The sequence below is a fragment of the Petaurus breviceps genome, unplaced genomic scaffold, assembly GCF_028583685.1.
Source record: "Petaurus breviceps papuanus isolate PSGF00001 unplaced genomic scaffold, PetGlider_PUasm1.0 90822, whole genome shotgun sequence".
NCBI classification, from domain to species: Eukaryota; Metazoa; Chordata; class Mammalia; order Diprotodontia; family Petauridae; genus Petaurus; species Petaurus breviceps.
Window position 1 is genome coordinate 24296835 of NW_027187351.1, and position 15053 is coordinate 24311887.

A 15053-nucleotide genomic window follows, 5' to 3' on the forward strand; every position below is an offset into this window, starting at 1 on the left:
AAAGGAATGGATGGAAAGCAAATATGTATCACTGGAAATAAGAACAGAATCAGTGAGATCAGAGATCCATTTAAGTATGCGCAATAACTTCACAGAATGAAAAGGTATGGATGGGGTGAAATTTATCTCAATGAATGGAGTACATACCTATATCATTGATAGCAGAAATCCACAAAAATATTAAATTCCATCAGTACATAAAAGATTTGTTATTTCATTGATGAAGATTTGTTATTACATTGATAAAGATTACAACTTGTGTAGCTAAGTCTGAGAGAGTTGCATAAGTCTCAAAAAGGTTAAATTACTCATGATCAGATCAGTATTTGTAAGACTTTAAGTTAACAAGCCTTACAAAAGAAGACTTATAGAAATAGAAATAATGAGGAAAATGCACATCTTGAGCTATCACGAGATTATTTAGCTCCTATCCTCCCATCTTCTCTGTGTTCCCTCCTATACCTATTCATTATTACCTCAACTTCTAGCCACTTCATTTCCTTCCAGTCGCCCAGGCCAACAGTCCTATACTGAACTCCTTTTACAATTCTTTATGCTATAGTTCATCAGTTCAATTATATACACTAACCTTTATTCCCTAATTCCTTTCTTTCTTTCCCTATAATGTTATTTACTCCTTCCCAAACCAAACTTTGGGTTACCCTCACCCCTGGCCTACTTTGTTTCCTTTTCACAAACTATGCTGCTAAATGGTCCTGGAGGGAATCACAAAACCAAGTTGACTGAGTCAAGTATAAATTCATGTTATAATCTTAGTTGGGTCTTCACTGCTGCATGGCTAGCTTTTTATTGTTTTCTAAGGGACTACTGTGAATCTCACAGCAATCATAAACCTTTTCTCCCTCCCTCCTGAAGCCCTTCCTTGCCCTAGAAGCTAAGAACTTTGCTTCCTAACACAGAAAGCAACAAAATCAATCACAAGGTACTTTTCCCCTAGTTCACATTTCAAAATCTTAGAAATTATCCTATTTCTTTTTCTTAACATTCTGACCAAGAAGCAGACTTTGATTCCATTATCCCCTTCTTTGGTAGGTTATTCCCCCAAATCATATGTTCTCTCTTTCTTAGCATCGATATCTCTCAATCTATAGCTCTTTCCCTGCTGCTTAAAAACATTCCTAAGTCATCCTCAAACTTAGAAAACTTTCACTTGATCTTGCCATGCCCTAAAGCTATTCTTCCCTTTGACAGCCAAATTCCTAGAAAAAAGTCTGCTTTTTTCTCAAACCTCTGAAATACTATTTCTACTTGCCATTTAATTTAAAACTTTTCTTTAACTGTTAAATTTGATGGATCATTCTCAATCTTCTCGACTTCTCTGCAGCACTGCTGAACTCCCCACCTTCTCTTCTCCTCTGGACATTCTCTCCTCCCTAAATTTTTGTGACACTGCTTTCTCTTGATTCTCCTTCAACTTGATTGTGCATTCTCAGTCTCTTTTATTAGATCATCATTATTTCCTATCAAGGGTCTGTCTTTCTTTCCCCTTTATTCTCTAATCCACTTCTCAATAATCTGCTCCCATGAATTCATCTATAGTTTCTATGAAAACCAATCTATAAAAGCATTTATGAAGTTCCTACCATGTGGCAGATGCTGGGGATACCAAGACAAAAATCAAATAATCCCCACATTCACAGAGTTTCTAGAACTACATAACCAACCCCAATCTTTCTTCTGGGTTCTGGTACCATACCACTAATTATCTGCTAGATATTTCTAAGCAGAGGTCTCATAAGCATATGAAAACTCCATTTCTAAAACAGAACCCAATATTTTGTGTTCCCAAATGCATCCCTTTTCCTAACTTTATCTTTTCTGTTAAAGGTATCTAATGGTAATGGTAATTTGAAGATCTTCCCTGCCCTTTAATTAAGCCTAAGGGAGTTTGAAGATCTTCCCTGCTTTGAAAATAAACTCTGCTCCCTAACAGGCTGAATGTAGTCACATGCAACCTGTCGTGGGAGAAGTTTGCTGAAAGATAGAACAGAGCCCACATGAAGCTGAGAGTCAGAGCAAGAGAGACGGTGGGAGAGAGAGAATGCTTAGGCAAGGAGTTAGCCAGATCTGTGAGTAGATAATCTTATATTTGTTTGTGAGAAGGCTAAAAGTATGTTGTGATTCTATATTGTTACGGTTTATTAACTTCTTTGCTACTATGATGGAATCGGCTTACTGGTTTTGAGATTTGGTTTTCTGGTGTCTGAATAAATGTTTTGCTTCTGTCTTTTATATTAACTCTGCTATATTTTGTGATGGAGCACCATGTGGGAATATTTTTGTCACAGTTGGTATATTTATTGTGATCATGGGCACTGTAAATATTGCACTGGCACTATAAGGTACCATTCATGCTTTCAGACCTAGGCTGGCAATCTTGGCGTCATCCTTGATCCTTTCTTCTCCCTCACTTTCCATATCCCTTAAGCTGTCAAGTCTCCTCAGTTACATTGGTTCAACATCTCTCACATCCATCCCCACCTCTGTATTCCCACAACCAATTATCTTAGTTCAGGTCCTCATTTTCCCCTGACGAGATCACTGCAAAAGCATCCTATACTGGACTATGGGCTTAAAGTCTCTACTAATGAAAAAGATTTATTAATTTCCTACTACATACAAAGCACTGTATATGCCAGGAACTTAAAATAAAAAAAAATAAAAATGGTTTCTATTCTCCATGAGTTTACCTTTTGCTTATGGGGTTGAGGAGGCAGATACAAAGTATAAATAGATATATTTATACCTAATCATTTAAGTAAAGCTAGAGGTCTTAACAATTACAGGGTTTAAGAAAGGCTTCCCTCTGGAGGTGGCCCATGAGCTGAGCCTTGAAGGAAACTACAGAATCTGAGAAGTGAAGGTGAAGAGGAAATACACTTCTAGTCTGAGTGAAATCCTATACAAATGTGCAGAGGTCAAGTACAAAGAACTGTTTTTAGAAAACAATGAGGGCCAGTTTGTTTGGAATATAGAGTTCATGAAGATGTAGGGCAGGGTGATATGGACTAAGGTTTGTGCCAGGTTTTGAAGGGTTTTTAATGCCAAACTGAGGAAGTTTCTATTATATCTCTGAGGTAAGAGGGAGCCACTGAAAATACTCTGAGGCACGGGAGTGACACAGTCAAGCTTATGTCTTTGCAAAGTTATTTTGGCAACCATGTGTAGATAGATATACTGGAGAGGGCATCATTTAAAATGAATGATATAAGATGCCTACATATTGCACATTTGTGTTGCAGCCTTCAGAGCACAACTATTTAAGAGCATAGTCAAACTGTTCACAAACTCTAGTCTATGACGAAAAATTAAACAGGGGCCAAAGAATACCACAGTAGGGGTATAAATCATAGTTTACCACACACATTTAGCACACATACATGCAACATTGCTAAATAATGGCATCATTTCTTCATTCAACAAGCAAGGTTGTGAAAAGAGGAGATAAAAGAATAAGATATATTCCCTGTCTTCTAGCAGCTTATAATCTAACTGGAAAACAAAGCAATACAAACATGAAGCACCCATACAATTCAATGCATGGCAACCCATGAAGATACGCCACAAGGAGCACTATACTCTTCTCTCTAACACTCAGCACAGTATCACACACAAGAGGCACATATTCATCCTTGAAAAATTCAGTTAAACGATAGCTACCAATGGAGGATACTGTGATCTCAGGCTTTGTGAAGTAGGACAAATAAATCTGAGAGATTTGAATAGTCAGAAGAAAAAGGCAAAAAGAGAGAATAATCAAGTGATTTTCAGGTATAAAAATATTATATATTTGTAGAGGCAAGGAGGCTGATGTGACAGAAAAAGGTCAGATTAATGAAAGCTTTCAAGGCTCATCTCAAAAGGTTAATCTTTGTGCTATAGCAAAAGGCAGCCAAGGTTTTCTGAGTGAGGAAAAAACACAAAGTTGTTATTTTAGAAAGATTATTTTGGAAGTAGTACATAAAATAGACTGGAAGAGGGAAAAGATTAGAAAAAAGGAGACAAAATATGTTGAGTTGTCTTCTCTCCCCACATTAGTTAGAACAGAACTAGAAGAGGGCCTTCTTCCAAACTCCTAGAAAATAAATGTAACTGAAATAGCAGAATTAATAAAGGAACTCCCTCTGGGGCCAGGACCTATGGGGACTGACATATAACATTCTCTTAAACAACTTCTTTTTGGGAATGCATATTATTAGTCATGTAGTCATTCAGTTAAGAGGGAATATTAGGAGTTTTAATAAAGTTCTGAGCTAAAATGCATTAGCTTAATAGCATGGGATCCATTTAAGAAAGCTTTATAATGAAATTCAGTATATAGTTGATGAGAATTTCACATTAAATATGAATAATATAAACATGGTATTATATAAATTAAAAAGTAATTTAAGAAGTAATCTGATGAAACTGATAATCTCATGTCATACATCATTTAAACTATATCTACTTTCTCAATATAATTAACATTAATTTGTAAATTAGGGTTAAAAAGTCTTCAGAAGTTGGAATAGTAAGTAGGGTGATGTAATAAAAAAGTGGAAAATTAAGAGGATAAAAATAAGGTCCTAAACACGGATCAAAACATCAGTTATCCAAATACAGAATGTGGGAGACTTGGTTAGGTAGCAAATTCATGTAATGAAGGTATATGGATTTTGATGGACTATAAGCTTAACTCAACATGAGAGGAAGTGTTACACAGTAGATAAAAATGCTAATGTTTTAGGCTGCCTTAACAGAGGCATAATGTCCAGAGAAAGTAATACTGTACTGTGCCCTGGGGTCAGATAATATGTGCTACTGTGTCTAGTTTTGGGTATTATCATATTGTAAAGAGGTTACCATTAAGAACTGGGGATAGCCAAGATAGTAAAAGCAACAAAGAGTTATGTCATACAAGATCAGCAGAAGAAACTGGGAACGTTTAGGTGAAAAAGGGGACTTAAATAGGAAGAGGGAGGTCATGATAATGTTCTAAAAATATATAAAGGGTTCCCATGTGGACTAGATGGCCTCTATGGTCTGTTCCAGCTCTAAGATTCTATAGCCACGCAAAATGTAGATGAAAATATCTTAACATAAATTGCTTACCTCTGTTATGTATTTTTGGCTTCCATACATAACATACTGGGGGGCAAGACTGTAGATCATATAGCTAGTGTGAAGGACAATCAGCAGAAGTATCATGCAGAGAAATAAAAGTGCTTGGGGTCTGGTTCTACCTCTTCTGATCTTGTACAACTAGGGAAAAAAAGTGTAGCATTAATACATCAGCAATACTGTTTCAAATAGTGTTCTACTTAAGTGCAAATTCTCTGTTAAAGTAAATGTTTTTATGTTTTTATAATCTATCTTTTCTAAAATAAAGTATAAAAGCTCTTAATCATTGCTAGTAGTAATAAATGTGATTAAAAATTGATTTTTTTTTCTTTTAGGTAAAATCTAGCTTTTGTTTAGAGAAGACAGTTACTGCAAAAACTGCTAAATCAAAAAGGGCCTATAAATGATCAGTTTTTTTAAATCAACAAAATAGATGCTATAATGTTACTTAATACAGTCAATATTTTTGTATTAACTTGTAGAGCAAGAGTTAAAAATCTGGTGTCGATGAGCTCTTTTTCTTTTTTTAAAAATTTCATACCTATTTCAATATAAGTGGTTTCCTTTATAACCCTATGTACTTTGCTATATGTATTTAAAAACATTATTCTGAGAAGGGATTTATGGATTTTATCTGACTACCAAAGGGATACAAGGCACAAAAAATTCTAAGAAACCTTTGTCCTGGAGCATACTTGTTTACATAAAGAAAAATCAGTTGATAAAGTATTAAATCCATAAGAATTACCTCTAGTTTTATTTGAAATCATTAGGGTGATTTTAGTTTAAAATTTTAAATATTTGACTTTATATTTAAGTTATAATATGAAGTCACATGAAGTCAACTGAGTGACACCACCATATTCATGAAATACATTTATGAAACCTTTAGGTAAACTGCTATGAAAACTGATTTGTGACAACCTCTGAAATAGATATTTTTACATTCATTCCAAATATTAAGAACAAGTGAAACAAGAGAATCAGTCGATTTCTTTCAAGTCACTGGAACTGTTAAAATATGGCTCAACATATGATATCAAATCCAACATCATTATATTATTGTTTGACTTTGTTTTTAAGTTTTTCATACCTATTTTTATGTTTGTACATATAAAATGGCATCAAGGAGGTGGCTTTTTACTTAATGAACTCCCAAGGTTCAAATAACATCTTTTTGGGTTTACCTTAAATATCACATTTAATCTGGGTGGATAGATATTTAACGTAATAAAACTGAATAACTTCCTTTTTCTAGCTGCATAAAAACATATATTTGTATACTGTATAGCTTAGTTTCAAAGCTCTTGGATTAAATGCCATCCTTTAAACTTCTGTGTATATTGAATGCTATCAAGCCAATGTTATAGAGAATTATGACTTGTAGAATATAATATAATCCATAAATTTAAATATCTAATGAAAAATTAATAATCATTTTTTGATAACTTTGGTGAAATTGTTCCCTTTATCATCACAAAACAAGTAATATAGCTTGGTATCAGATATGGCATATATAGAAAAAAAGTGAAAGTGATTTTTCAGTAGTATATATTTTTATTACTCACTCTGATCCAAAAGAACCATATGCCAATATTACGAATCCCAGCCATTGAAGTGAAAATAAAGTACATAATTATAGTTGTTATAAGAAGATAATCAAGTGGGAAAACCTGAAACAGAAAAATTCAAATTTAATACAGAAATAAACTGTGAGAGTGGTACAATATAAAAATCTGCCCAAGATAGTTCACCTTAATATAGGCAAGAGTTCAAAATATCAAAATCCAATAAATACTATGACCAAATGAGAAGAGAAAAATAGATTGCCTAATTAATAAGAATCTATTTTAAACAAGGCTTGGAAGAAGCTAATATTTATAAGTATTTTAGTAACTGTCAAAGAAAATACATAATTCTCTTAAGACTTCAGTTAGCTACCTATATGTTTAAGAAATAGTGCAGGGAAATAGGTACAGATATATAGTTATAATTTAAAAATAACAGGCTCTATGAAATTAGTCAAAATAGAAGTTGCTTTCAAATAAAAAAAAGCATACTGGCATACAAAATCAAATGAATGCCTCATTAAATTACAGATAGTTATTTCTTGGCTAAAATGTTATAATGTGAACAATACCAGTTGGTGTATATGCTTTGGAGTGTTAAGCAATGTCACAATTCTCAAAGTCTTTCTTAGCAACACTATCAACTGGGTAACGCTAGTTTCTAAAGCTGCTAATGGCTATTTAATTTCCATAGAAAATATCTTCAAAAAATGGTATGCTTCCCTTCAAGAAATGACAGCCACATTAACAAGTTATTAATTTGTAAGGAAAAAGAGAGGTGATTATGACTTATTAAGAAGTAGTAATATCTTGATATGTTGACACTTAAGCAAATTATGCTCATGAAATTTGCATTTTATAAACAAGATTTCATTTGATGAGTAACTGAATTTTCAAATGTTTAGCTTAGTGATTCAATTAGATCTAAGCTCTTGGAATGCATCTATGTATTCATACTTTATACTAATTTCAATTAGTAACCATGAAATTATTTGTTATTCCCATTTGAAAGCATTAAAAAGTAAAAATGGGGAATTTGTAGTCTGGCTGTTTCAAACCTTCTCATCTCTGCTTAAGACTCTTACAGCACATCTTTCTTCTCATCTTCCCAGCAGAGGATACTGTTTTATATTTTGCTGAAAAAAGTGAAGGCATTTGGTCAAGAGTTTCCCTTTTTCTACTCATCTCACAACACTGAGACATCTTCCCCAGCTATTCCTTCTTTCACTCCTCACTCATAGAAAGGCAACAATTCCCCTTGTCAAGGTTAACCCTATTCAGAGATAGATAGATATGTCCGTGTACGTGCATGTATGTATGTGTGTATGTGTATGCATGTATATGTATGTGTATGTATGTATTGTGTGTGCATGTATGTGTGTATATGTATGTGTATGTATGTATGTGTGTGTATGTGTGTGTATGTGTGTATATGTATGTGCATGCATGCATGTATGTATGCATCTATCTCACATACTCTTCTTTCTTTTACAGAAAACTGCCCCCATTATCAGTCCCTATTATCTTCAATCTCTCCCCTCTCTCTTTACTAGATCCTTCCTTGCTCTACATAAACAAATCCATGTTACATATAAACAAATTGTAACCGTCCTTTAAAAAATATTTTAACTTGATATTACCATCCTAACTATTGTACTATATCTCTCCTCTCCCTTCACAGCTAAATTAAAAAAAAAGCCAGTTCAGTGCCTCTCTTCTAAACTTTTCACTTTCTTCTCAGCCTTATACAATCTTCTGACTTCATAATTCAACCAAAAATCTGTTACCAGTACACTAAACTGCCAATTTTAATATCTTCTTCTCAAACTTCAACTTTCTAGACCTAGATAGCATCTGACAATGCTTATCACTTCCTCTTACATAATCCTCTTTCGAGGTTAATTATCTGCTCTTTCTTAATTTCTTTTGACAGTTCTTTAAGTCACTCAATTAACAGTAGGGTTTCCCTGGGAACTTCCTTTATTTTCCCTCTTTACTATCTAAGGAATAGAATCAACACCAAGTGCTTAGCCTAGTAAAAGGAGACTAATGGCATTCAAAACTTCATCAGTTGGAACTTCAGCTAGGTAGGGACTGACTTCAACCCAACCAGAGGTCAATGGCCTCAGCATTGATTGATGATGGTCTGCTAAGAACTCTATGGAAGTATTTCTTTGATCTTTCTAGGATCAAATCCTTATCATTAATCAATGTGGCTCTATCAGCACTGAGTAGTAGAGATGCACCATAGATCCATGGCCCAAAAATAGCCTTCAGGGCATCATAAAAGTGCTTTGGATTGTTACTATCAACATAAAACTGAATTTCATCTGCTTTCTTACTAAGCCAAGTATACTGAATCTTTCTAAGCTTTGCTTGTACTTTACTTTTTGATGGAATTCAATGTTGCCTTTTCAAGATATGGATGAGTTTTCCTGCTGGTAAAAACTCCGTGTAGTTCTCGTTTTTCATTTAGTAGCTTCTGAATTTTTCCATCATTTTCATCAAACCAGTCTTGGTGTTCATGAGTGCTCTCATGCAGAGGAGCAAATGCAGTGTTATACACCAAATCTCTGAAAGCTGCCCACTTTTTTTCCACTCCATTGTTGCTGAATGTGTGTTGGGAGTCAGGAATGTTGTCAAATGCATTCACTGAGGATGAACACAGCATGAAGGTCAGTTACAGCAAAGATGGTAAATTCAACTTGAAAAGGCTACAAGCCAAGAGTCAAGTAGAGGGAGTATTGGTGCATGATTTTCAGTTTTCAGATGATTATGCACTCAATGCTGCCTCTGAAGCTGAGATGAAACAAAGTATGGATCAATTCTCTACTGCTTATGCTACTTTTGGCCTAACAATTAACACCAAAAAAAAAAGGTGACCCATCAGCCACCACTACACCATCAGTTACAGCAAAGGGAAACGTTTTGAATACTGTGGATAAGTTCACTTACCTCAGCAGTATCATTTTGCAGGGATTGCGCAGTGAATAGAGCACCGACCCTGGAGTCAGGAGGACCTGGGTTCGGATCCAGCCTCAGAAACTTCACACACACACACACACACACACACACACACACACACACACACACACACACACCCCTAGCCATGTGACCTTGGGCATGTCACTTAACCCCAATTACCCTCCAAAAAGCAAAAAAAAAAAAAAAAGGTGGACGGGACAGGGGTAACTACAGGCCAGCGGGTCATACCACCCTGTGGCCTCTGCCCTAGAGCCTGAGGGGCAGCCCAAGGTTCCCAGTGGTGGCCTCAGGGAGTAGAGGTGCCTGGGTTGCAGGAGCCATGTGTCTGAGGTCCCCTCCCCTGCCCCCCAGGCCCCCAAACCAGAGAACACTTGGGAGTCAAGAAGGTCTGGGGGATCCGCGCCCAGCCCAGCAAATTCTGAGGGTAGACAAGAGAGCAAAAGAAAGGTATCCCAAGGAGATGCCACTTGGAGAAAGGAGTTCGAAGAAGCAGAAAGAAGAAGAGACAGGAAAAACCGTGGAAGAGCCCGAGACAGAGATGAAGATGTGGAGCAAGGAAGGAAAGGGATGGAAAAAAATGAGTCTCACTAGGGTATAAGGCCTGATTGCTAAGAAATGCCATTCACACCATGAAGTTTAATCAAGCCCTGCCTCTACTGGCTCTCAGAAGCTGTCCTTCTTACCTGGTTATATCTTAATTGTGAGAACGTATATGCCACTGAGAATTTCTCAGCAGAGACCCTCGCTCTGTTCCTATCTAAGAGACGCAACAAACTGATAAATGCAGAAACAAAGTAAAATCTTGGCAATAAAACAAACAAAAAAACCATCATTGATAAAGAGGTTGATGCATAAATTGCCAGAGCTAGCTCAGTGTTTGGGAGGCTCTGAAGGATGGGAAAGAAGAGGTATTAGAATGACTACACCAAACTGAAGGTCAACAGAGCCATGGTGCTGATCTCACTGTTGTAAACCTGTAAAACCTGGACAGCATACTAGCACCATGCCAGGAAACTGAATCACTTCCATTAAAATTATCTTAAGAACATTCTAAAGATCACCTGGAAGGATAAGGTACCAGACACTGAGGTCCTTACTTGAACTAAACTGTCAAGCATTCCAACTCTGCTTCAGAGAGTATGACTCCAATTGGCTGGCCATTGTTCTAATGCAAAATGTATGCTTGCCAAAAAGACTATTTTATGGAAAACTCACATGAGGCAAGTATTTACATGGCGGTCAGAAGCGAGACAAGGATACTCTCAAGATTTCTCCTAAAAACTTTGGAATTGATTGCGTGACAAGGGAGACATTGGCACAGGCCCCCTCAGCATGGAGTGCCCACATCTGAGAAGGTGCTGTGCTTTATGAGGAAAGCAGAATTGAAATAGGTCAAAGGAAATGTCGGACACACAAATTTAGAGTATCCACCCCAAATGTTCACACTGACTATTTGTGCCAGACCTGTGCTAGAGCATTCCAAGCTCCTATTGGTCTGATCAGCCACAGCTGGCCAGACTGAAATTTGACTCTAGCATAGTAATGTCATTTTGGTCCTCTTTGTAAATGAAGGACAACAACCAATACTATCTATAATTTATAATCATATGTAAAGCCACGCACGAGCAGCTTTCCAGAAGAATGCTACTGTGAAAAGCTTTTCAAAGTTCTGATTACACAGTATAGTGAACACTATTCAATAACACATTAGAGTAAAACATTCACTGTAAATCAAGGTACAGCATACACAATGTTACAACTTATCACAGATAATCAAAATACAGCATTCACAACAACTTAACACAGAAAATGACCACAGTTTTCACCACAGTGGTCACACAGTTTTCAACAAAGTATAATCATTTAGTCAATCAATCACTTAATAACTCAATCATTCAATCAACTCAATCATTCAATCATCCTTAAGGAGGCACAAAATATAATAGTCAAAGTTCTCCACTTATGGGGCACACTAAGTTACAATACCAGTCACTGCTCAGTACTCTCTTAAGACATAGTGTAAAATACATAAGCAATCCACCCCCCTCAGTCACAAAAGTTACAATCTTCTCAGTCAGGACACAGTATCCAAGTAAAGTCGTCTTTCAGCTTGACTCAGGGTAGCCTCTCAGATTCCCTGGATCCCCCTCCATGCTCCCAGCTACTACCTGGATTCAACAAACTATCACCTGAAGTCAAAGGCAAAAAGTTCCCAGTTCCTTGTCCAGCTCTCCATGCCGTTCCTGTTCCACGCTGAAGCTCACAATGTCCAGTCTACCTTCAATCCTTCACAGTCTCTGTTCCCGGGAAGTCAATGCTCAACAAAGCCACAATCAGGTTCATGCAAAGTACCAGTATCACAGTCATGCTTCCTCAGCCTTTAGCAGCTCCTAGGAGAAGTTGGCAGCTCCCCAGCAGAAGCTCCAGATGGTTCCCAAAATCAAAATCATTCTCTCCAGCCTGGGCCTTTCCTCTTCAGCCTCCTTGACAGCAGCTGCTTCTGCCTCCACAAAGCTTATCCCAAGGAGTTCTGACTCTCCCTTTCTGGGACTTTTCCTTATATACAGTATTGCATATATAACACATATATAACCCTTTTCAGCCCCTTCTGCTTACATCAGATGAGAGTCCATACCTTCTGTTTCTTTAACAAAGGCTTAACTTGAACTAGGTGCTACCTACCTGTCAGCTTAGCAATACAAAAGGAACTTCAAATTTCATTACTATTACATCATATTAGTTCTAATGGGTTCAATAATCATCACTATGGAAATGATTCTCAGATCTAGTCCATCACCAAATGCCTTTCATACACCTCAAACTAAAACTCCAATAGGTACAACAAAATTCAACTACCTCAAATTGAATTCATTATCTTTCTTCCAAATTTTCCTATTATTACTATTTCTTTATCATCCCAGTTATCCAGGTCTACAATCTCAACATTTACTCAACATAACCAAAAAGTTCATTGTTCAGTTGTTTCACTCATATCCAACTGACTATTCATGATCTCATTTGGGGTTTTCTTGGAAAAAGATACTGAAGTGGTTTGCCATTTCCTCTCCAGCTCGTTTTAAAGATCAAGGCAAACAGGTTTGAGTGACTTGCCCAAAGTCACACAGCTAATATGTGCCTAAGGTTGGATTTGAACTCAGATCTTCATGATTCTAGACCCAGCACTGTACTCACTGCGTTGCCTAGCTGCATTCATCCAACAACTGTCAAACATATTCCTCTCACATAAATGCCCTTCTATCTACTCATACAGCCATCACTTCTTGACTACTGCAATAGTCTTCTAATTGGTCTCTCTACTTTAATTTCTTCACACTTCAATTCATCTTCTGGTCAGCTGCCAAAGTGATTTTCCTAAAGTGCACATCTGCCCATGTCATCCTCCTAATTTAACAAATGTCAGTAACTCCTATCTTCAGAATCAAATATAAACTTTTTTTTGGGGGGAGGGTGGAGTTGGAGGAGGGGGAGCATTTAAAGCTCTTTATAATCTGACTTTTCCAGGCATGCACACTGGTTTATTCCAACTCCTGACACTGTACCTTTGCCCTGGCTATGTCCCATGCCTAGAGTGCTCCCTTCAGTTTACCTTACTTCTTTCAAGATTCAATTCAAATCCCACCTTCTATAGGAGGTTTTTCCTAGTCTTTTATGCTGTCAGTGCCCCACCTATTTTGTATATATTTAGTTTTACATGTTATCTCCTCCACTTGAATGTATGTTCCTTAGTACAAGACACTGATTTTCTTTTCTGTGTATTTCCAGCATTAAGCACAATTTCTGACACATAGTAATATAGATTAATAAAAAAGCTTGGTGACTGGCTAAAAGTAGACAACACAAACTGGAATGTGTAGGAAGTTGTTAGAGGAAGAAGCAAGAATTAATAGTTAAAATGGAGGAAGATAGCTGAGCAGTAGGGAATAATACAGCTGTGTGAGCTTCCTTCCCTCTCCCCCACAACAAAAAAAAACCTCTTTTAAATCTAACACCAAATTTTCAGGGGAAAATTTTTTTTAACTTATAATAAATTTATTTTAAAAGACTTCTTTGGTATACATATAATTTTGCCATTTATTAAAGATGAAAGCAAATTTGCATACCAATGGGATGGATGTGCTTATTTTTTTTTGGTCTTTTTTTGGGGGGGGAGGCAGGGCAATTGGGGTTAACTGCCTTGCCTAAGATCACACAGCTAGTAAGTGTTTAGTGTCTGAGGCTGCATTTGAACTCTGGTCCTCCTGACTCCAGGGCCGGTGCTCTGCTCACTGCGCCACCTAGTGGCCCCTATTTATTTTTACATAAAGAATTAAATCTTGGTGGAATATTTGATACTTGTAGGATATAGAGCATCTTCAATGGTTTTCAGAGTTGATCGATATTTTGATTTTGTAACTTTATAATCGTCAATATTTCACATAACTAGTATAAAATAAATGGCAGAAGTATGTTTAAGGGCATTTAAAAATTTTTTGGAAATTCTGTCCTTAATCCCAAGCCCAAATTCATTTAATGATTTTGTATGTACAGTAAAAACACTGCAATCCATAACATACAATAATCTTAAATCTGAATTGGAAGTTTTTCTGACAGTGTTTGCTGGCGCTGAGTGGTGTGACGGCATGCGCTGTGCAAGTATGCATGTTGTGTGTTCAGAATCAAAGCTACAGTGAAGTTGCACAATGCAAGTGCTGCCATAAATACCTCAGAATGATTACACATTTGATTTTGAACTAATTTTTGGTTATGCATGCAGAAACCTCTTACTATTGCCAAATTTTTCGCAGCCCCCACATGTAGTTATATGACCTTGTATGGGGTCAAGACCCACATTTTAAGAAGCGCTGTTCAAGAGTACTCATATGAAAGCTACATTGGAATAAACCCAGAGTCAGTGTGTACATTAAAAATAAATATAGAAAATACTCTCATACTATTTACTGCTACAAGACCACATTGAATTTGTAGCCTAGAGACTGAGAGGGCTAAATTAAGAGGACCTACTCTGATGATCCTATTTCTTACTTTATTTTCTATATGTCTATGTTTCTAGCCTCTAAATTCCAGTGTGGTAGACACCTTCATACTCTTTCTGGACTATTGTTCCCTGTACAAGATCATCCCAGAGAGGCTATCACAATGATAAAAATTCCAATCAGAGCCACAAGGACCTCAGGGGGAAATTTAAGAAAAACTCACAGTAAGTCATTTGGCTAGGTAAAGTCAGCAAAGAGAGATAGCCAGAGATCAATGGACACTAGGGATAGGATCTGGTGAGAAACAGGCCACAAGCAAGCATTACAGCACCCAGGGAGAAGCTGTGAAATGGGGCAAGATGAAGTCCTAGACTCAAATTGGAAC

The 15053-nt window shown here is 36.7% G+C and overlaps 1 protein-coding gene across 2 annotated transcripts in view; it reads right to left on the reverse strand.

The window, feature by feature from the left end:
* LMBRD1 (LMBR1 domain containing 1) overlaps positions 1–15053 on the reverse strand; it is a 217155-nt gene that overhangs the window by 51783 nt on the left and 150319 nt on the right. For both annotated transcript variants that reach the window (XM_069070723.1, XM_069070724.1), the window contains exons 12-13: positions 6690–6794; positions 5113–5262 (exon numbers count right to left, since the gene is read on the reverse strand). In XM_069070723.1, the coding sequence (XP_068926824.1) occupies positions 5113–5262; positions 6690–6794 (255 nt within the window). The remainder of the gene's footprint in view (positions 1–5112; positions 5263–6689; positions 6795–15053) is intronic.